The sequence below is a fragment of the Rissa tridactyla genome, chromosome 4 (genome assembly GCF_028500815.1).
Source record: "Rissa tridactyla isolate bRisTri1 chromosome 4, bRisTri1.patW.cur.20221130, whole genome shotgun sequence".
Lineage (NCBI taxonomy): Eukaryota > Metazoa > Chordata > Aves > Charadriiformes > Laridae > Rissa > Rissa tridactyla.
The window spans coordinates 39,915,980-39,937,891 of NC_071469.1; the positions used below are offsets into that span (position 1 = coordinate 39,915,980).

At 36.4% G+C, this 21,912-nt stretch overlaps 1 protein-coding gene across 8 annotated transcripts in view; it reads left to right on the top strand.

Moving 5' to 3' along the window:
• GPHN (gephyrin) overlaps nt 1-21,912 on the top strand; it is a 299,636-nt gene that overhangs the window by 208,869 nt on the left and 68,855 nt on the right. For 4 of the 8 annotated variants that reach the window (XM_054200605.1, XM_054200607.1, XM_054200608.1 and 1 more), the window contains one exon: nt 11,235-11,291. The exons of 3 other annotated variants lie outside the window; for them this stretch is intronic. In XM_054200605.1, the coding sequence (XP_054056580.1) occupies nt 11,235-11,291 (57 nt within the window). Of the gene's footprint in view, nt 1-11,234; nt 11,292-13,311; nt 13,384-21,912 lie in introns of all 8 variants that reach the window. One more of the 8 variants, XM_054200612.1, reaches the window with a different exon arrangement.

Genomic DNA, 21,912 nt, shown 5'->3' on the forward strand with positions numbered 1-21,912 from the left:
GTGATCAAAACTGTGTATCTACTTGTATGAGATTTTACTGGTGCTTTATACAATGGATTTATAATCTTTTTTTCCAACTGTTAAGTGCTTGTCTATGTAGCAAAGATGCTTGTTTGTTCAGAAGTTTGTGTTAAATTTCACTCAATTTCTTTTACAGCAGTCTTCAATGTTATTAAATACCTGGTGATGAGATTACTTCAATAATTCTGTAATGATGATGCCTCCCATATTTACCTGAGAGCACCTTTAACTTTTGTGTCAAAATCATCATTGAAAATACTATCTGTGGTCAGTTTCTACATCACTCATCTGCAAGCTACATTTATAACTTCTCTTCCACCTGTTCCTCTTTCAGCAAAACATATTGTTACCTTGAACTAGCAATTTCCTTGCCCTCCCAACAATTCTATTTTTTACTATTTTTTATGTGTCCTGCCTGTCTATTTATAAAAGCAGTTGCCTCATCAAAAGTAATACAGTTTTATAATAATCCTTATTGATTACTATTGGTTCCTATTCTGTGTATTACTAACCTTAACCAAAATTCAGGCAAGGAATTATTTTTCATTGCCTAGTTTACAATTGATATCTTCCCAACCTCAAAGGATAGCATTTCTACTTTCTCTTTTTCTGTTTGTATGTTTAAGGAATATTTTACTCCTTGTTTTAAATTCCTTTAAATTCATTTTGTACTTAATGGTTTCTAGCTGAGACACAATACTATCTTTTACTTTCATGGCTCCCAGGCTCTCTGTCTAGACCTAGCCTTCTTGGCATGGTTTTTTGTTCTTCTCCACTCAAGAAAACAGAGGCAAAGTATTTCAAGAATTTATTTTGGCTGTCTGTCAAAGTATCTTCGGTTAGGATGGTAATTTTGCAAAAGGATGATGAAAGGTGGTCTCCCTTGGTAGATAAAACTGTTGTCTGTTGATACAGAAAAGTGTATTTTCAAGATCAGTCTTATTTGGATTGAGTACCTGGTCACATTGGATTTATTGCATCCATATTAAAATACTTCTCATTTGAGAGCAAGTCTATCTTCATTTAGTCAAGCAATTAGGCAATTTCATTATAGTATGAAACTATGAAGTCATTCTTGATCTGATGTGATAAAAAAAACAACTATCCAGGAAGTTAGTTATTTATCTAAAAAATAGATCGAGCCTGAATGCAAGGCTCATATAGATCATTTACTCTAGAATGCCTGTGTGTGTTGTCAGCTGGCTTTACATGGATCTTATAAGATACCTTTTACAAGACATACATGACATAGATCTTATCTCAATTTTGAGAATTTTTTGTAATACCTCTTTTATATCAAAGTCTTGTTTCTGGTATCTTTTTTTGCCCGAGCAGATAGGCTTTCTCTTTTACAAAAAGCTGGTTCTCAGAATCATGTTACCCTTGCATTTATAGGTCAGCACAGCAATGTGTCAAATACGAATATAGTCATTCATCTATTTGTCTTTCCAAGAAAGAAAAGACAAGACATTGTCGTTTAGCACTTAGCCTGAGCAATTGCTATCAGAATTTGAGTTTAATTCCTTAAGTAGATTCTTACATCATAGTGATTACCCAAATTCTTAAACCGTAGGTACTTTTAGCAAGTATTTCCCCCAAAGGTTTTGAGAAAAAGTTACAAGATGCTTTAGCATTCTTCTGCCAAGTTCACATGCATTATTTTCTGGCTGGAAAAGGAGAACATTCATCCTACTTAGTATGTGGCCTAATGCTCTCACTTATACCTATTGATGTGTGTAATCCTCATTCTGTGCCTCTCTATTCCTCAGGATGATTTAAAAAAAAAAAAATCTGTTCATATGTGTGTATGCATAATCTTTGATCACAGCTGAGCCTAGGTGCCGTGCCACCATACCAGAGGAGTATGTGTGCACTCTATCAATGCTGCTTTACTTGCCTTTTTGGTGTAGTTCTACTCCATCTGTTCTAAGTGCAATAAATGACAGTTTAGAGTACCTCAAATGAACAGTAGCCATTAAGCAATGAGAGGAGGTAACCCCTATAGCCAATTTATCCAAAAAGGTTGGAAAACATTATTATAATCCTTACCATACCAAGTCCATTCCATTAAATAGTCCTGTTTGTCACAATCACTAAACATGAACAAACAGTACTAAGAGATGAGAAAACAAAGGTGATGAAAAAGATAATGGTTTTTAAAATAAAAAAAAAAAAACAGTTGTCAATCTTCTGTCTAGCCTTCTCATAAACAACCATTTTAAATTTGTTAATACAGTTAATCCTTTTAAATTCAACTTCTTTGTCTGCTTACCCCCTAATTACCTTCTTTCTCACAAGGTATGTTAGAATCCCTTTATTTTGTAATTTTTCTACATTTCTGTCTTTGTAAAATTAATTAACTGTAGCAGCACAAATCATGACAAAATTCTGATGACATGTTAAAATCTGACTTCAAAATTGTGTGACCATGAAGATATTATGCCATTCGCCTCAAGACTAGGTGTTAGAATATGTTCAGACAATTAAAAATAATGACAATGATTCAAATGAATCCCCATATTTATTACACTCAAAATTTATCTTTAATGTCTGAAATGACTTGCCTCTGTTTTGCTTACCAGTTTCATTTTAAAAGACAGAATACATATTATCTCTTTAAAAGGAGCATTTATGAATAAGGTAGAATTTGATTTCTTCAGTTAGGCTTCAACAGTATATTTGCTTGTTTGAAAGGAAAGGAAGTGCCTATTTATCTATTTCTGATCACTTACACAGTAGCATTGCATATTCTTGGACAAGAATTTCTGTAGGCATTTATTGATATTTACATTTACTGAAACCTGCATACATTTCAGTAAAGAGCATTTTATTTAAACAAGCAATAGTGGTGACTGTAGAAATGTATTTATGGGGAAAATCTGTAACAAATTAGGGATCCTTAAGGTGAGAAATTCAAAGCGCTTGCATTTGGAACATATTTCTCTGCAATGAGTATGTTGGAAACTGGGCCTCCCACTTGAATGCCCTACAGTAGAAATCATCCCATAAAAACCAATAACAAGTTTGGCAAGATTTCAAGCCAGCTGTTGGCAATCCCTCTTTCAAATTTCCACCATTCGTTACAGCTTTTTTTCTTTTAAAAATAGTTTTCAAAATGTGAGGAACGCCTTTGAGCAAGGAGTTCTATGCATTGGCATGGTGGTTCTTTGCAACACTTTTGCTAGCTTTATGAAGTTCACGGGCAGCCTTCTTGGACAATGATTTCATTCAACAGCACCATCAGTGTGGACAAAGATTGATCTTGGCCACGTCCCAGATTATTGTTAGTAACTAGCCACTTAAAGGTCATATTGTTTTAAGCTTCTGCTGAGTGAATTGAATCTTGGGTCTTTCCACCTTATCTTCATCTTCTGAGGTTATCATCTGACTGCTGTAGTTATATATTACCTATAACTTGAATGGATACACCGTTTCCCACCCTAACTGACCCTTCCACTTCTTTTTGACAGTTGAACTCTTCAGGATGCATAGATATGAGGAAATACATGTGACAAGAAGCTTTACACAGATTTTCCAAACACAGCCCTGCCTAGGCGAAAGGATAAACTACAGGATATTACAAATATTTGAGAACAAATCTTAAATGCACTTGTCCTCAAAGACATTTACTCTTCCCTTTACAGTCCCACTGCCCCATCTGTTTTCAGAAAGATGGGATCTTCCTTGTTACCCTGAGCCCTGATGCAAATATCTCTCCCTTAACTTTGCTGCTAGAAGTGCTCAAAGAGAGCAAATCTCTTAGCTGGTTTTCCTTATAACCTACCTGTCCCACCATCAGGTCTCTTCTAACTAACTTCATTGATGCGACAGCTTTCCCTGTGACCATCAAGGTGTCTTTGATAGGAGCTAGCTTAATGTCTAAAAATGTTTAAAGAACACTCTCCTCTACTGAAACATGAACAGCCCTATATATGCTGCAGCTTTTAGAACTTCAGTTCAGCTGAGGACAACAAGGCAAAAGAGCAGCACATTCAGAACTGAATTGTCAGTTTGGGAAAGGTATATACAAAAAATCGAAAACTTCACCGCCTAGGACTTACCACGTTTTTATTTTTTCCTTAAATATGAACTTCTTTCCTGCTTCCCAAGACGGATTTCTGATACATGCAACAGGTGTTTGGTTTTTTAAAAGCTCTACCAGGAGCAAGAGGTACAAATTCTGCTTTCCTTTCTGAGAAAAGCCAGAGAATAAATGAGGCTGCAGGCCTAGGTGGGGTAGCAAAATATGCCAGCAGCCAGTGAAAAAATGTTCATAGTGGGACTGAAATGAGAGGATGGAAAGTATTGAATTGAGGAGAAATTGGATTCAAAGGTTGAGTGTTAGAAGTCTGGTACAGAGCAAAGCAGTATTTGTGGCTCTTGAGTGATGAGGCTTCAGGGCTTAGAGTGTCTCATGGTTTAACCCCAGCTGGCAGCCAGGACCACACAGCCACTCGTGCAGTTGTCCCCCTTTCTCCCCCACAAAAGGGTAGGGAGAAGAGGGAGAAAAGGAGGCGAAAGGAAAGGAAAAAAGGAAAAAAACCCTCATGGGTGGAGATAAATACAGTTTAATACAACAATAACAGAAAAAGGAAAATGACAATAATAATAATAATAATAATGGTAAAATAATACACAAGATAAAGTAGTACAACACAAGTCGCTCTCACCACCTGGTGAACTGGTTGCCCAGTCTGTCCCAAGCAGTGACCGTGGATTCCCACGCCCCGGCCAACCCCCATTTCTATACTGAGCATGACGTCTATGGTATGGAATATTACAATGGCTATTCCATTGTTCTGTCTATGCCGCTTCTCAGCTTCTATGGGAAGCTGAAAAAAGACCTTGAATAGTATAAACATCACCTAACAACAACTGAAACAATATGCATTTTTGACATTCCTTTCATACCAAATCTGAAACACAGCGACCACTAGAAAGAAAATTAACTCTATCCCAGCTGAAACCAGGACAGAGTGGTTTGGAGAAGAGTAGGAAGTAGCTTGGAGGCAGAAGACAGTGAAAGCTTTATTAGGAAAGGAAGGGCTGGGAGAAGGGTAGCTTTGTGTGGGTAAAAGGGTTTGGGGAACTTCAACTATGTGACAGGAGAGTTGTGCAACTGAAAGCTCTGGGACAGGCTGGGTCTGGAAACCCTACTGTAAAGCTTGGACCCTATATGTTTGTGCATACATGTCCCGTATATAATAAAGTGAAGCATAAAGTATTTGAGTTTATTCTTAATCAGTTTACTTGGAGCAGTCTGGTCTCGGTAGCATACAGCTCTATGCAGGCTAATTAAACCTTCTCATCACCAGCATTCTTTACAATCAGTACGAGCCCTTTCTGTGACTTCCATCCCATCCCTGTTGGGCTGGGCGTGCCTGTGCCAAGAGCAGCCATTTGATTTCATTACTCATCATTTATAATCTCTTCATGTTTTGGGCAGCATAAAGCCTGTGTATTTTGTTAACTGTATAGTGAAAGTAAGGACCCAACTCTCATATGCCCAGAGCTCCAGTTCAAATGAGATTTAGGACATGAAGTCACTAAGAATAACGGTATCGGTATAATATGTAATGTTTGTGTTTATTGTAGTCTGGTTTGCCCTGGCTGTGCATTTTACCTACCAGCTTTTAGACTTGATTTCTGACCATTAAATTTTACTGAAGTCAACAGATATTTTTAAAGAACTAGTCTGCCACGTGTTGGTGTAAAATAACCAGTGTGTACAAACTCTCCTGTAATGTACATGGTTACATTATCTTTGTCATTATGTGTGTTAACAGAACATTGATATGGTGATGATATTAATGTACTAAACTCCAAAACTGCAAGAAAATTGCATTACTTTCTACCACTGATTGGTCAACCTGCACTGTGTTTATTCCCTCATCTGCACATGGAACAGTGTGAGTAGTATTGCCCACTTTAAAAAAATAATTTAAAAAATTAAATTAAAAAAATGGGTAGCGTGAACAAAATATATGATGGTATGATAATGGTGTTTTATTTGCATTCATTTGCATTCACGTACATTATGCTTTTGTAGGTTTACCATTTTCAAGAAGTGCAGCAACCCTAATAAAGCATTCATGCCATGCTGCAGTATAATGCATAGGCATGAATATGTTTATTGGTTGAGAATGTATGTCTTTGTTACAGGAGCTTGTATTCCCTTTGTTTGAAAATATTCCTCATGTATTTAGGAAGCCCCATCTAATTGGTGTTTGTCTGGCCTAAAACTGCAGAAGTAAAAATACTTTCAAGTGCAAGTCTATTTTTCATGCATGAACATAGAAGTTACACGTAATACATTTTTTAACTTAAAAGAAATTGATTTGCCGCAATATTAAAAATATATTAAGCTCTCTGTTTGCAGTAGAAACTGTTTACTTGATGTAGAGCATTGTTCTTATTAGAGAAAAGAATTGTAGTTGGATTTCAGATTTCTGTATCAGAATTTTCCACTGTTGATCAGGCAAGTAAGGGTTGTAAAAAATACCACCTGTATCAGTATTTTACTATATAATATTTGGGTGTTGGCAGTCACAGTCCCCAGTGTCAAATTTGTTGACAAGCAGTATGTAATTGCTTCACTAATTGAAATTGCTTCTTGCCAGCCACGGAATATTTACAGTTTATTCCTTTATTCTGGATGTCACTGTCCTTCGCTTATCTCCAGTTTGTTTTATACTGTGAGCTTCAATAAACATTGGTAAAGGTCAGAAAAAACACTTTCCATCTTCATAGTGTTTAACCTCCTTTGGATTCACTTCTCTTATGTGATCTGGCATATATATAAAGTTTTTTGTTCCTGGCCAACTGATGTAAAATCATTGCCAGTTGGGTTATACTCAGCAACAAACTAAAACCACCAGTGTGCTATCAAAAGTATTTATCATACCAAATCCAAAACATAGCACGACACCAGCTGCTTGCAAAAAAAGTTAACTCCATCCCAGCGGAAACCATGTGAAAAGGGAAGGAGTTTAAGATGGATGGTGCTAAGTATATGAGGCTATTTTTCCTGCTGTGGGTCTCTTCCTTTAAAGAAATCCAACTGAAGCCAGAATCTCAGATCAGCCAGTTGTTTGGAGCTGTTCTTTCTTTATGGTAACTGCTGGTTTATATATATTTAAGGTTAGGCCTTTTACATTCTTTTTTCTGGAGTAAAATCAGGGATGAAGATAAACAGATACGTTTCTTACGGGCCCTGTTGGAAGGTAGAGGAATAGTAATGAAACCACATGCAAGACTTCTGCTTAGAAAACATTAAGTGTCTGTTCCTCAGTACCCAAGCCTTTCATTCATCTTCTAACAAGTCCATTAAGCATATTTGAGCACTCCTTATTGCTCACTGTTTGGTTGTGGTTTCCTTGCTTCCTAAGTTTTCTTCCACTGGCTTCCTATTTCATTGTACTCCCATTGTAACTCCACCTTGTTCTTCAGATATCAGGATAGGAACACCTGTGGCTAATCTTTAGCTTTTAACTCCTACTGTTATTCCCTTGTGAATAAGAAAGGGATATAAATATAATGCATTTGTCTTAACTGTCAGTGCATTTGTACCCTGCCAGTTTCCTGGAATGTTCCCTACGCGGCACCCTTCTTGCTTCATTACATTGAATATCTTCATTCTCCTCCTTCAGAATGTTCCAAAACTCTCAGGTCTCTCAGGTAATACTTTGCCAGTAACTACTTAGTGGTGCCCCTGCCTCATCTCTTAATCCACTCATTCAGCTTGTGTTGTGGTATTAAAAAAAGTCATAAAACCTGAGGCACAAAGTTTTTTTTCAATTTCACTGTTCAGGCTCTTTTTATTAGTCCTGTGTTTTGCTTAGAAGGAAGTATTGTTTTAATTTTAAAAATGAAAAATCAAAGAACTCGTTTATAGATCACACAAGTGACTAATGGGGATAGATATATACAAACTCTTGATTAGAATACTTACGTGCACACCCTTCATTCTAATCTTTTCTACCTACAAGTGTTCATCTTATGATGGGGTTCTTGTGTCTAGCTGACTTTCTGAAAAACAAGGAGTGTATAATCCATGCCATTTTCTGAAATGCTAGTTTATCAGGCAACTTCTAGAACATTGTGCAGGAGTTGACCAGAGAGATATAAGGATATACCTGAATTCATTTCTGTGGCATTTGCCTTGAAAAAAAATGGTTTTTTTAAATTCCTGATATCCCTTGCCTTCTTGATAATACCATATTTAATTCCCAGAAGGGATGTAGTATAGTTTATGCAATACTTGTATCATTCTGATTCATTGCTTGAGAAGCATCCAAGTTGCGTTCTGCAAGGTTCCTCTAGAAATCATGTATATTAACTATGCTATGGATGTAAAACAAGAGTTGACCTTAGGTTATCTCCTTGTAATTTATATTTTCAAGCATTTATAATTTTATTGCTTGCAATGTATGCATTGCATATGTATTCCTCTATATAATCTGAAGAATGAAAGAGTAAATAATGTCAGCTATATGCACCTCCAATCTCATTTCTGACTGAATCCTAAACTGTCAGCACAACTTGAGCAGCCACAATACCCACATTGGTACGTAATAGAAGAAAAAATTTTTCCTTGAAGGGGGATGCATATTGCTGTCACAATTTTTTCCCCAAGTGTCTGTGGTATGTAGCATTTTTCTTAATGTCCTAGTTCCATGTCATTATGTGAGATTATCAGCATTTATTTTTTCTTATTTCTCATTTTTTAAAACAAAATTGAATATATTATTTTTGAAAAAAGTTTCGAATTAGTAACATGAATTGGGGTTCTGCTTGATTATGTCTTATTGCCTGGGACTGGTTATATCTCAGCCAGCGTATTGGGCCAAGTATCTTTGCTCTAACTCATTTTGTTTTCTTTTCAAATAGGAATCCTTTTTCCCTCTTCAGGCTTCTTTTTCTTTTTTTATTTTTTCATGAGGAAAAATATAGCAACTGGGTTAAAACTGCATATATTTTAATTGAATCTGTCTTCTAAAGGAGACATATTTTATTTCATAATGACAGTTTTCTCTTGGTCAGTATACTAGAATTGCTTGGAGATTTGCTTGGTGTCGCATCAAAATAGTAATGTGGGTGTTTCACTTGAGAGTTCAAAACAGATACTATTTTAATGCCATAAGACCAGGGAAGGAAAGCAACAATTTGCATAAATGTTTCCAGTGTATTTTGCTAGTGGACATCCTATTAGAACTAAATCATTTAGGTTGGAAAAGACCCTTGGGATCATCGAGTCCAACCATCATCTCCACTCTACAAAGTTCTCCCCTACACCATATCCCTTAACACCACATCTAAATGACTCTTAAACACATTCAGGGATGGTGACTCCACCACCTCCCTGGGCAGCCTATTCCAGTGTCTGACCACTCTTTCTGTGAAGAATTTTTTCCTAATGTCCAGCCTAAACCTACCCTGCTGTGGCTTGAAGCCATTCCCTCTTGTTCTATCGCTAATTACCTGTGAGAAGAGACCAGCACCAACCTCTCTACAGTGTCCTTTCAAGTAGTTGTAGAGAGTGATGAGGTCTCCCCTCAGACTCCTCTTCCTCAAACTAAACAGTCCCAGCTCCTTCAATCGCTCCTCATAAGATTTATTCTCCAGGCCCTTCACCAGCTTCGTTGCCCTCCTCTGCACTCACTCCAGCACCTCGATGTCTCTCTCATACTGAGGTGCCCAGAACTGGACACAATACTCAAGGTGTGGCCTCACCAGTGCTGAGTACAGGGGGACAATCACCTCCCTCCTCCTGCTGGTCACACTATTTCTAATACAAGCCAGGATGCCATTGGCCCTCTTGGCCACTTGGGCACACTACTGGCTCATCTTCAGCCGCATGTCAATTAGAACCCCCAGGTCCTTTTCTGCCAGGCAGCTCTCCAGCCACACTTCACCAAGCCTGTAGCGATGCGTGGGGTTGTTGTGGCCCAAGTGCAGGGCCTTGTTGAAGCATATATTTAGATAAATATATTTAGATAAATATTTAGATTTTTAATATATTGCTTGGTTGCATTACTTTCTTGAGAACCTAGTACAAGTAAAAAAAACATTCAGTTGACTGTGTTTTGAATATTAATTTGTCTATTTTCCATGGGTCAGGTAAAAACAAACAGTGGCAATCTAACTTGTACTTTTGCGAGTGTGCTCCAGAGAACATAAACCATAGTTGAATTTCCATGGTTCATTAAGTCTTTGGCTTCCTTGCTGAGATTTCTTTAAAAAAAAAGACAGTTAATATGTGGTTTGAAAGGGTTCATCTGGGTTGTGTGGGACTTTGTTTTACACAACCTGTGAAACAACCATCAGATAATAAAAACTTTCAATTCAGTCTTGACTCAAACTAGAATGATATCCCTAAAATCATTTTTATTGTGTTGTTCCTCTCTACTTCCAATGGTATGACACAAGTTTAATTTATCAGTAAAAGAGGTTTATTTACTGGATTCAGCAATTCTGAAAAGAATTTTTCCTATAAATGAATGCTTTATTTTACGTACTTCTAACAGTATGAAGCCTTTTGAGCAGCTACCTCATTTGTTTCTTCCATCCTCTGCATCATCTAGGAAAAAAACATATATAATAAAGGAAAAGTAATCAGGTAGGAGATGTTGGGGGAGAGGTTATATACGTGGTATATTTAAAATAAAAATCTAATGTTGGTCTGGCATTAAAATTTTCTGGTTGGGCAGCATAATTTTTAACTGGGAATCTTGATAGCAGTGGCTAAAATCTCTAGGCCTGGGTCCATAGGAATCTATATTGCATTCTGTCACGTATCAATCACGATACTTGCCAGGCCTGATCGTCCCAGTTATAGCATGCTATGATCATATGATTTGTAGAAGGTATAGGGTGTTTGTTTCTTCAGTTAGAGTTTTAGGACTTCATTGTTCTTCATATCCAAATCAGATAAGTAACTTGTATTCTTTAAGAAATGTTAGTGAATTCAGCATGCAACATATGTGCCCGATTGGTAATATATTGAAATAAAAATGATCAACAAAGCAAGTTTAAAATGCCATGATAAAGCATCATTTATTCCAGAAATTAGAGTCTGTGTCTTTGTCCTCTAGAGGTGTCTCAGAGAGTCAAATTGATGTCTTGCATGTACTGCTAACTGATTGTGTGGAAATTTTTTTAAGTTCACTTTTTCTTTATCTTCTGTCTTTTTTACCCATCTTCCCCCATTGTAGCAAATTAGACGGCCGGATGAAAGCAAAGGAGTTGCTAGTAGAGTTGGATCCCTCAAAGTAAATATGTTTCTAACATTTATTTTGCAAGTTTTCTTCTATAGCCTACACTTGTCCTGTTAAAGGGGGAGGTGAGGGGTGGGAGGGAAGGGGCTTTTCCATTTCTCACCATCCCATCATTTTTATTTTAGTATTCTTATTGCTGTTGGGTCACATTTTGTTTGTTTCTGTGCTACACATAGAACAACCTACTGAAGGCAGGCTGCTGGTTAGTTAGCTTTGAATGTCACCACAAATAAGAGACAGTAACAACTTTTTTGAAGTGCCTGTAAATTGGTGATCATGATTAAACCACTTCTCTGATCTATGTTTTTTTGTTGTCTTTTAACTGCCTGTTACATGGAGAAGTGACTTACTCATCTTCAGACTACTGCTTCTCATCTGGAAACATAATTAAATTTTTATAGCGCTTACACTTTTTGCATTTAATTCTGCAAAAGACATTACAAAAGAGTTGAATATTTCACATATATCTAGCCTTTAAATCAGAAAAAATCAGAGTAAATAAAGAGGAAATGAGAGAGAGATTCATGTGAGGCTAATAAGAATGGAGCCACTGTTTTAGTAATCATTAGTCCCTTCTGCCTTTTTTACGTTCGTACAAACATACTAAAATGTTTAGAGCACTTAACGGAACAGGCAGATGTCTAAATCAGTACCCACATGCATAGTGTTGCACTCTAATAAGTGGTTTAAAACACAGGATGTAATCTATACCAAGATGCTGATCATGTGCAGTCCAGGCCATTCTGTTAAGGTTTCACGTCAACAGTTGCCTCTTTTTCAGCCATCCAATTTTTCGCTTTTTTCCCACTTTATTTCCTTTTAACACTTTCTCAAGCACTAAGTATTTCATTTTTCTTCTGCACTCTTCTTGCCTTTCCTGCCTTCTTGGTTTTTGATCTTTTCTTTTGGTTTTGTATGTGAGTGTATTGCCTTTGTTCCAGGACAAGCCATCCTCTCTGTTCTTTAACGCTGCTCTACAGCTGCTCTTTGTGAAAATGTGATTTCACTGAGCATAAAGGGGAGGGGAAGAGTTAGTTATGCACCTCTTTCCAGTAGTGCCATCGTTTAAATTGATCCCAGCATAGAAAAAGAAGCCAGTTGCTATTTGTTTATGCAAGTTACAGCTAGAGGCATCTGTAGCATTCCTCACTGTCTGTGAGGCTTTATCTTTTCATCTTGTGTTTTGGGAAGAGGTTTTAGTTACAGCGTAGGTGAGAAGAGCACGGTACATGAATGAGGCACTGTTTCAGTGGGAGACGTTCAGGACCACTGAATTCACGTGGAGGAAAATACAAAACAGCCACAGTTTCTGTGCTGTTTTTGAAAATTGTGTATGTAATTACTGTGACCTCTGCGTTTTAATGAGTCGTCACATACAATTCTAGATGCGTAATGCGTATACATTTGCAGAAGATGTAGCTTGTTTAGGTGCTGGATTCACCTATTATTTTTATGAACACCCACTGACGCCTAATTTAGGATTATTATTTCTGTATCTGACTGCCCAGGATTTAATTTCACGACACAAAATATATATTTAGACACAAAATCGTGTGTGAGTATCCTTACAGAAAATGGGAAACCATAATTGATGTTCCCAAACATGAAAACTTACCTCTAAAAAGTTTTTTTTTGATGGAAATAAATTCTAGAACACAGCCTTACCAATAAGCAAGCAAATAAATTAATAAATGAACAATATAGCAGAGATTCATTATCTTTAGAATGATCTGTCTGATGATTTTTCAATTTTTCCCCTGTACTGAAAAAAAGCCATGTTAATCAAGCAACAGTATCTTGTTTCTAGTTTCCAGGTTTACTGAGCTTGTATGTCTGTGTTGTTTAAAGCACTTTGATGTCTTGAAATGTTTTGCCAGAGGCAGTGAGAAATGTGTTATGCTATGATTTATTAAAAAACCAAAACCACAGAGACAAAGAACAAAAGAAAAGACAAAAAAAGTGTGACAAGAGAACAGGTTGCTTTTTCAATTCATTTTCTGATGTTTACATGTAGCTCCATCGAAAGCTGGAGGAGCTCAGAGATCACCTAGAAGGCAATGTCAAAGGATGCTCTCTCCGAGTAAATGTACGATTTCACTCGGTGATCTGGTTTTTTTAAACTTCCACTGGCTGGTAACACCAAATCTGATTTGGTTTGTCCTCTCATCCCCATCTTTTTCTTTCTTTCTCTCTTTCTCCCTTTGTGTTTTCTTTCTTTTCTAGCTGGGGTTTCATTTTAATGTGTGTGAGAAACCTGACCTAATTGACAGGTTTTGTTTAAAAGAATATCCTACTACATTTTAATGAACGCTAATCAAACTGCTTGGCTTTACAGCAACTAAAAAAAAGTCCCTTTCCAAAATAGAGGTTACATATCTAAAAGTTTCCTGAATATTAAGCTTAGCAACAAATAAAATAGATATCCTTAATTTAAAGGATAAAAATATCTTCTGCCAGTGATTGATAGCCTTCCCTGAACTGAAAACTATGGCTGATCTAAGGTAACCCAAAAGCATATAGGTTCACATGTACCTCTGTCTTTGCCTTTAATATTTCCGGGTCCCTATTTTATCTCAGAAAATAGGTTAATATTTGGTTAAATGCCAGCTATGCAAATTTTGTTCCTTGTTTTTTTAGCAGATTTATATAAAAAATTCTTCAGCGTATTTCTTATGCATTAGGTTTGTTCTTTAATGAAAAAAAATCTTGAGAAAAGGATTAGGATCTAGCATATCAGTCACGACACCTCTATGAAGTTGTCCATTTTTCACAGAACTATTTAATAAAGCAAGTCAAATCCAACATAACAATACATGCAGCAGTGCCTTGTGTTTAGTAGTTCACCTCATAAGTTAAGATCAGCTTTTCAGCAATTAATTCTGTAGAAGTGAATTTTAGCTGCATAACTGTGTATAATGAAAATTCGAAAAAAGGAACAGTTGTGAGCATAGTAGATGTGAAAGTTAGTAACCATTTGTCTCTTTGCGCATCCCTACAGTGAAGATTCTCAGAAGAATTTATTTAGATTCATGTCCTGTTTGTGTCTTCCATACACTATGACTGTTATCATTCTCAGCACTATCATTCTAATGCGTAATCCACTATTGTTGTATAGTGCAAGATAATATTGGTAATAATAATGCTTTGATAATTTTTACCCCTTTTGGATGTGTTTGCATATCCAGCTATGTATCTGACAAAGTTGATTTCTGCTTATTGTCAAATAGAAGTCTCTGAGTTTATAATCTTTTGCAGGTCAAACACAAGGAAATTGAGCTGCTAATATATTGCAGCTTTCTATAAAATAAATTTGATTAAAGGACTGTATCTTTTCCCTGGCAAATCTTTAAAAAATCAGGTTTTGGGGGGAACAAGCTGTGTGATACTTTAGATTTGGTGGTCTCTCAAATTTATTAGTCACATTCAAGACAAAGCAAGTTCCTTTATTTTAGACTTCTCACTCTTAAATTCATGATTTAGTACTAGTGAATAAATATAAAGCCAGAAAAAAATTATGTCGTGAAACTTTGTACTAGACAAAAGATGTTCTAATCACGCGTTATTTCACAGAATGTCACATGGGGAAAGGTTTCAAAGGAAAAGTTGTGATCGCATTAGCCATGACAAATTAGTTGTCATTAAATTGTCCTGTTCCTCTGTGCCACTTTATCCGTTATTTCGTGGCCATGCCCTACACAATGTAAGGAAGTCAGATTGTGAACTAATATTCCATATATTTTGCATATGCCTTTTAAGTTTCTTAAAACAAATAGGACACATTGCAAGTATAATAACATATAGCTAAAACCTGCTGCTTTGTCACTGCTGCTCTGATTCTTGCTGTAATAATGGATGTTTGACATAAGGCAACATTTTAAAAGACAATATACAAATGACTGATCAAAGAATAGAAAAATTCCTTACTAAATAGTGGACAATTGGAAAGAAAATAATGAGGCATCTGTTAAAAGTTTGTCTTTAAAATAATTTTCATTTCTTCCATACTGCTTTTGGAAAGGGGTTTAGATGTACGTTGTTAATACTTCTACAATGTGGCAAATGTATTGAATGGTGTGGGAGGGGGAATGTATAGTATCTGATGGGCAGCCCCATAAGTGAAAATGAAATGCTATTGCACAATTGTGTATACTATTAAGGTGGAACCTTTGTTCCAGAATAAATTGCAAAGACATGCTTTCCAGATTAAATTCAAAGGCCATTGGAAACATGTAGGAACATTGGAATTCTGCAGAATATTCCAGATTCCACCAACAGTTTAGAAAGCCTGACAGATATTCAAAATAATATTGCACTGAAAACGTGTATGAAAATTTGAGTTTATTAAGTAGTTTGGGGGTCTGAGTTTTCATTTTAAAACACTACTTTTAATATCAGCAGTAATGCATAACCATTTAAAAAAAAAGTCATCCTGACCTGAGATTTGTTTTTCCATTTCTTCTTGAGGTCTTCATTCATCTTCCTTGCAGCCGTTCCAGTTCTTTTTATGGCTTAATCCTTTGATGTCTCGCAGAGACCTGTGTTTAAAGCTGAATTTAAATACTGTTCAGAAAAATTATTCTTCTGTCACTTGGACATGTTAGCATTCACCTACTGTTCACCTTAATGCAGCAGTAACAAATAAGTGCATTAGCTACTGAAATGATAAACAGTGAAACAGCTGACTGCTTTATATTTTATAACTCATAATTCCTGCTAAAATTGATACCCTCCTGAAAGTGTGGAGTTCAGTTGAGATTGAACAGAATAATACTGCTCCAATCTGTGTTCTGAAGATACTTTTTTTTTTTTTGTAATTGTGCAGGCTAAGAATTTTAGATGGAAGTTTAAATTCAGCAGAAAAATGTTATGGAAAGCCTATCAGAAAAAAAAATTAAATCTAAATATGAAGTTCTACACAGAGTTCCCAAGTAATATGCAAAACAATTTTTGTATGGCTTTTGACAAGCATAGTTCCAAATCAAAGATTCTGGATTTGTTCAAGAAAAATGTTCTCAGAATTCATTGCAGAGGCCAAATATTGTCAAATAGATGACGTTTAATGAAACAGAGCTGTATCTCTCAGAGTCTACAGTCTCCTGCATGCAGTGTTCTGTCTTACTTTAAGTACCTGCCGCCTTTGATCATGAGGAAGGATTACATTTACGGGACTCTTATTCCTGGTTTTAATATTCCATTATTAAAGATCTGAGTCAAGCCGGTAAGGCCCTGGGACTAACAACGAATTGCTCTTGCAGCCTTTGAATGAGATCCTCAGCTGGTGTAAGTGAGCATAGCTCTTTTAAAGTCATTCTCACAGTGGGGAATTTCTGTAACTGACAACATGGCCCCTTAACTTGGATGTTCATGGGGGGAAACAGCCCAACAGCTCAAATGTTAGCACATTAGCTTCACCTAATGTAATATATAGGGGTTGTCAGGTAGCACACAAAATAAGGAGAGCTGTCCCCTCTCTCAAACTGGAAGAAACAATCACTGGAGTTCATATATGACAACAAATTGTAAGCAGAGTAGGGTATAGATTGCAGAATCATCAATAGGGTTTAGAAAAGTATTTACATTTAATTTTAATAACACAGAAGCAATACACTTACAAAATGCTGAGATCAGGCAGATGCTCAAAAATGGAGACTACTTAGCAAGAAAGCAATGACGTAGAAATGATGAGGAAATTATAAGCGCGCAGCAGATTAAACAGTTTTATTGTATGATCCTATTGAAAATAAAAGAAACAGCAGTCACTATGTACAGAAGTGTGGTATGAGCATAATCATTTCCTCAAGAACAATAAATCATTTTGAGACTAGAACACTTAGCATACCTTTGATTTCATCATTATGAGAAAATGACATAGGTAAATTGAGAGTTTATACAGGTATGAATAACAAAAAAAGAATTTGGAGTGAGTGAGATTAAGAGATTAAGGAAAATTGTATGTATGTGTGTGTGAGCATAGGGAGAAATAAAATATACAGGTACCTTATTGAAGGGAATATTATAATTTGCTTCTCTACAACTGGAACTTTGAAAAAAAATACAGAATTATTTAAAGTGATTAAATACTAATACGAATAAGACTGAAGTGAAATATTAAGTTTATCTTAGATATTAATAAAAATATGGATAATTAGATCACAGGATAATTGGACAAGGAAAGTAATAGCATTCTACTTATAGTAGCTGTCTAAGAGAAGATTGAAGAAGTACACAAGTGTCTAGCATACCCCTTGTACTCTGGTAAGTTAGTGTGAGGAGTAAACAAGATGAGCCAAGTTCTTCAAAACTTTGAGGAGTACAATTCCAAACCTCCGCCTTTTACTCTTTCTTCACAGCCAGTTGTCATCAGATCATTATTAATCTAACAAAAATTAAGGGAGAAAAAAAAAAGACAAACTAGAACTTGGACTACTCTTTGTAATTGAAACATTAAATGTTTTCAACCAAAGGAAGGATTTTCAGATTCGTTAGGAAAAGAAATCCTATAAATAATGGCAGACTCCTTTTTTAATACTTAAATTATGTCTGAGTGATTAATAGTATAGAAAAAAGACCTTCTTGTATTAAAAAAAAAAAAGGTTTCTTAAGCAATAAGTAAAACTGTAGTGTTGCCAACTAACTTGTGTTTGTGCTGAAAGCTTTTGACAGTGGACGGTATCCCTCAAGAATCACAGCACTTTACATTGCTTAGGGACATAATCTGCAGATTTCTACTGACCTATATCTGGCCATTAATCGTGTAACTTTGCAAGTTATTCTGGTTTTTGGGGCAGTGAGGTTGAAGAAAAAACTCTGTTGTCAAAAATGCTGGTTCTGAGCATCTGAAAATATAAAGGTGATACAGGGAAGAATAGGGCCTCTGATGGGTTTTCACATCATACCCTTTGCAGAGTTAGAATAAAACTAGTAGTTTTAAATGACAGATAGGTAAAGCTCCATCCTAGAATACCTTATTGTCCTAAGGATAGTGTCAGTTATTTAGAGGAGGAAGGATTGATAGATTCATCATTAGTTTTAATTATTTTATAATTAGAGTACCTTTTTCTTCTTTTAAGAAGCTTCCACCTTAAAAGGCATAAATTTGGAGTTTCTGAAATAGCTGGTTGTGGAAACTTAGTGAACCCCCTGCTATTACCTCAGTGCTGGAACCACCTATACAGAAAACCTTCTGAGACCCTTACTGTGCCACCATTTCTTTTTTAACAATGTTTTCTTTTCCCCACTGCACAACCAGGCTCGGCTCCCTTCGTGCTCATCCACCTATAGTGTTTCTGAGGTATACTTTGCACGTGTTCTCTCACACAGTCGACCTGCTCGCCCATCACACTTTTTTGGGTTTATTTACTTTTTTCTTTTCTGCATTGCACTGTGCACAAGTGGGGCAAAATCAGCTGGGGGGGCAGATTTTGCATGATCAATCTGCAGCCATGTTCAGCATGGTTTTAAAATCACTGTACCAGTCTGGGACCGTCACGATGTGTAGTCTAGCTAGGCAACTGCTACATAACATGTGAGCATAAATTATATAATAAGAGCATCCTTCTTTATCTCTTACATTAAAATAAAAATAATAAACTTAGAGATGTCCAGGCTGCAAAATGCTTTACTGGTTAGTCTGACCCATTTTCAGGCAGTGAAACTGGAAAGATGGCCATCACATTATGATTACTAATTACCTGTCTAGATATAGGTGGTTTTATGATATCTGAAGCTCATTATTAATTCCCAAAGCTCTAACTTGGGTCTGTACCTGCCAAAACGCATATACTGTTCTAAATATTTCCCTATCAGCTTCGTGGTTGTCTTCTGTAATAAGGTATAGTACCATCTTAGCAAGAATTGAGAAGAAAAATGCATTCAATTGTAATTGGGATGGGAAAAAAAAAAAGGAGAAAGATGTTACGATAAACTAGAATTCACAACATCATGGGATAAAACCAGAATTTATAAAATACTGTCAAATTAATGCCATGACCCACTGTGTAAAGTTTAGGCTTCATCATATTATAATTGATTAATAGATGACTTGAAAAGATGGGCTTGAGGTTTTCTGCAATACCGAATCAGTCTTGAGCACATATAGTTATTTATTCTGTATTTTAAAAGAATCCCTTACAGTTGACAAGATCTCTTCAAAAAACTTTATGCTATCTCACGCTGTGGGCCAAGTTCTAGACCTGATGTGAATGTTCTATCATACAAAATGCAAACATAAGGAGCTCACCTCCTCAGTCACTTTGTCCCTAAGCAGGAAGATCTGTGTGTAAGCAGTACCTTGCTGATTTGTGTCTAATTTGTTCTCAAAAGCTTCGACTTCTCAAGCAATCATTCCTTGCACTTCCTTATCCTTAGTAATAGAAAGGGTTTTTTCTAGTTTCAGTGTATGAACAGGAAAAAGATATAATAAAAAAGTTGTTAAGAAGACAGATGCTTATCAGTTTTTCTGTCATGGATAAATAGTTGCTGTCTGGCTCAACCAGGAGACAAGTCATTTTAATGATAATCAAGTATGTGTTCTTAAAAGCACCTGTTACATATTCTGCAGTTTGTTGTGCCTCGTTACTGTATTATATGAAAGCCTCACTGTTTATTATCATGATCATCATCAAAACACCGATATGGAATAAATTAGTAATACTATACTCATACACATACAAAACCACTTTTTTGTAAGCTAATACAGGAGCAAGAAATTAGTTTTAGTGCTTACAGATGCAAGACAAATGCCATCCTCACTCAACCGGCCATTCTTCTGAATGATCTCTGTGAAATTAAGAAAAAGCACTGGATTAACAGGCATTTCAGCTTGATGACACTTTGTTTCCAAACTGTGATAGTTCACATCAGCAAAAATGTTGAACATGCACCTATGGATTATGAAGTCATCTTCAGGGAAACTGGACCCTTCTGGCTTTGCCTGCAACTTCAGCCATTTGTCCTATTCATGTTCTGGAGGGATCACTGTCTTCCAGAGAAATACAAACCAAGGTATTGTGCCTGGTGACTGGTCAACGTGTATGGGTCTCCTGCTTGATCAGATCCCAAAAACTATTTTGCCTTCTTCAAAGCTATCAGGCTGTAGTACCAATTAGTGATATTGGAATAGTTAGATTCTACTGCAATTGAAGAAGAAAATTGGAGTATTAAGTGCATGAAAACTTAGTGAACACTGTCCACAAAGGATGGCTTTGCAATTTGTAGTAAAGACTCTGCTAGCTGAAGTGTCAAGGTGGCACTGCGTGACTGTACAAGCAATTTGTCCTTTATACTCCATCCGAAGGGAGGATCTTCATATCTGAAATGCAGATAACGTGGCTGCCTAGTGAACCAGATCTTGTGATGCAGTTAAAAAATTTTCAGCTGATCAGCATTTCATGCTGATGAACCATACAGTGCAAGACACAGATTGCCCTCTTTTAAACTGCAAACTGAAGGTGTAAAAAAAAGTATGGATACATTCTTCTCTGGTGGCAGGATAGCACCCTGAGTATTTTTGAACAGACCATTTGAGCCAATGATAGATCCAAAGGAACAATTCAATTGAAACTGAAGATCTCTGTGGCAACTGTAGCTATTTGAAGAGGCAGGGAGGGATTGGAGATTGTCTGGGGTCCATAAAACATTTGTAGTGCAGTTTTTAACTTTGGAAGAGACTCGTTGTTGAGAAATGCAGCTTAATGTCAGGATGCATGTCCAGCGATGCTCGATGTCATCTGCTGTTATTTTGGAAAATGGGAAAGGCTGCTCTCAGTAAACATCCTGACCTCTAAATGATATGATAGAAAATCTCACAAACTGAGGTATTGTCAAATGGAATCCAAAAAGCCTGCCATTAGTTTTTGATCAAGGGGAATAAAAGGAGTAATGTTGTATAGCATAATTTCTCATATCTGTCGGGAAGAGAGGACCACACTTTTGATAGGATCTCAAGGTTGTTTCTTGTGTATACACCTATTTCTGTGGTTCTTATTCCAAGAAAATATTTTTCTTAAACTGATTCTTAAGCACCAAGTTCAGAGCTTCTTAATTTTATATGTCCGAGACATCACCAAATAGCTTTGGACCTTCAGAGGACACCAGGAACACAGATACGAAAGAAATGGAATCAGTGCTGTGGGAAGTCAGCTGAACATGCCTTCTGAGAAAGGTACAACAAAAGATAAAGAAAAGATAACCTGATATAAACAATTTCTGAAATCTGATTTTCAGAAATAGACATTGTAGATTCATCATAAGAAATTTCCTTACAACTTGAATTGTTGATAAAAGCTCTGGAATTGGATTAATTGGCACCCCTAGAGCTAAGATTGCCAAAAAGTGTGTACACTATCAGGGATTTTTTTCTGCTGTTACATAGAAGGTCTTTGATTGAAGAAGTGAAAGATCTTCCAGCAGAAGAGAAATGGGATCTGTGTATTCTACATTGTGGAGAATTTGAGGTAGAATTTGCTGACTAGTTTTTTTTCATAGAAAACATCCTTGTAGAGGCTATTTTGCATCTTGAGTCCAATAATTAGGAAAAGCTTCTTTTCACCTGTTCCTTTTTATTGTCACCAGTTGCACTGGTGAAACTGTGGATATGGGCAACTGGTGCCTGTGT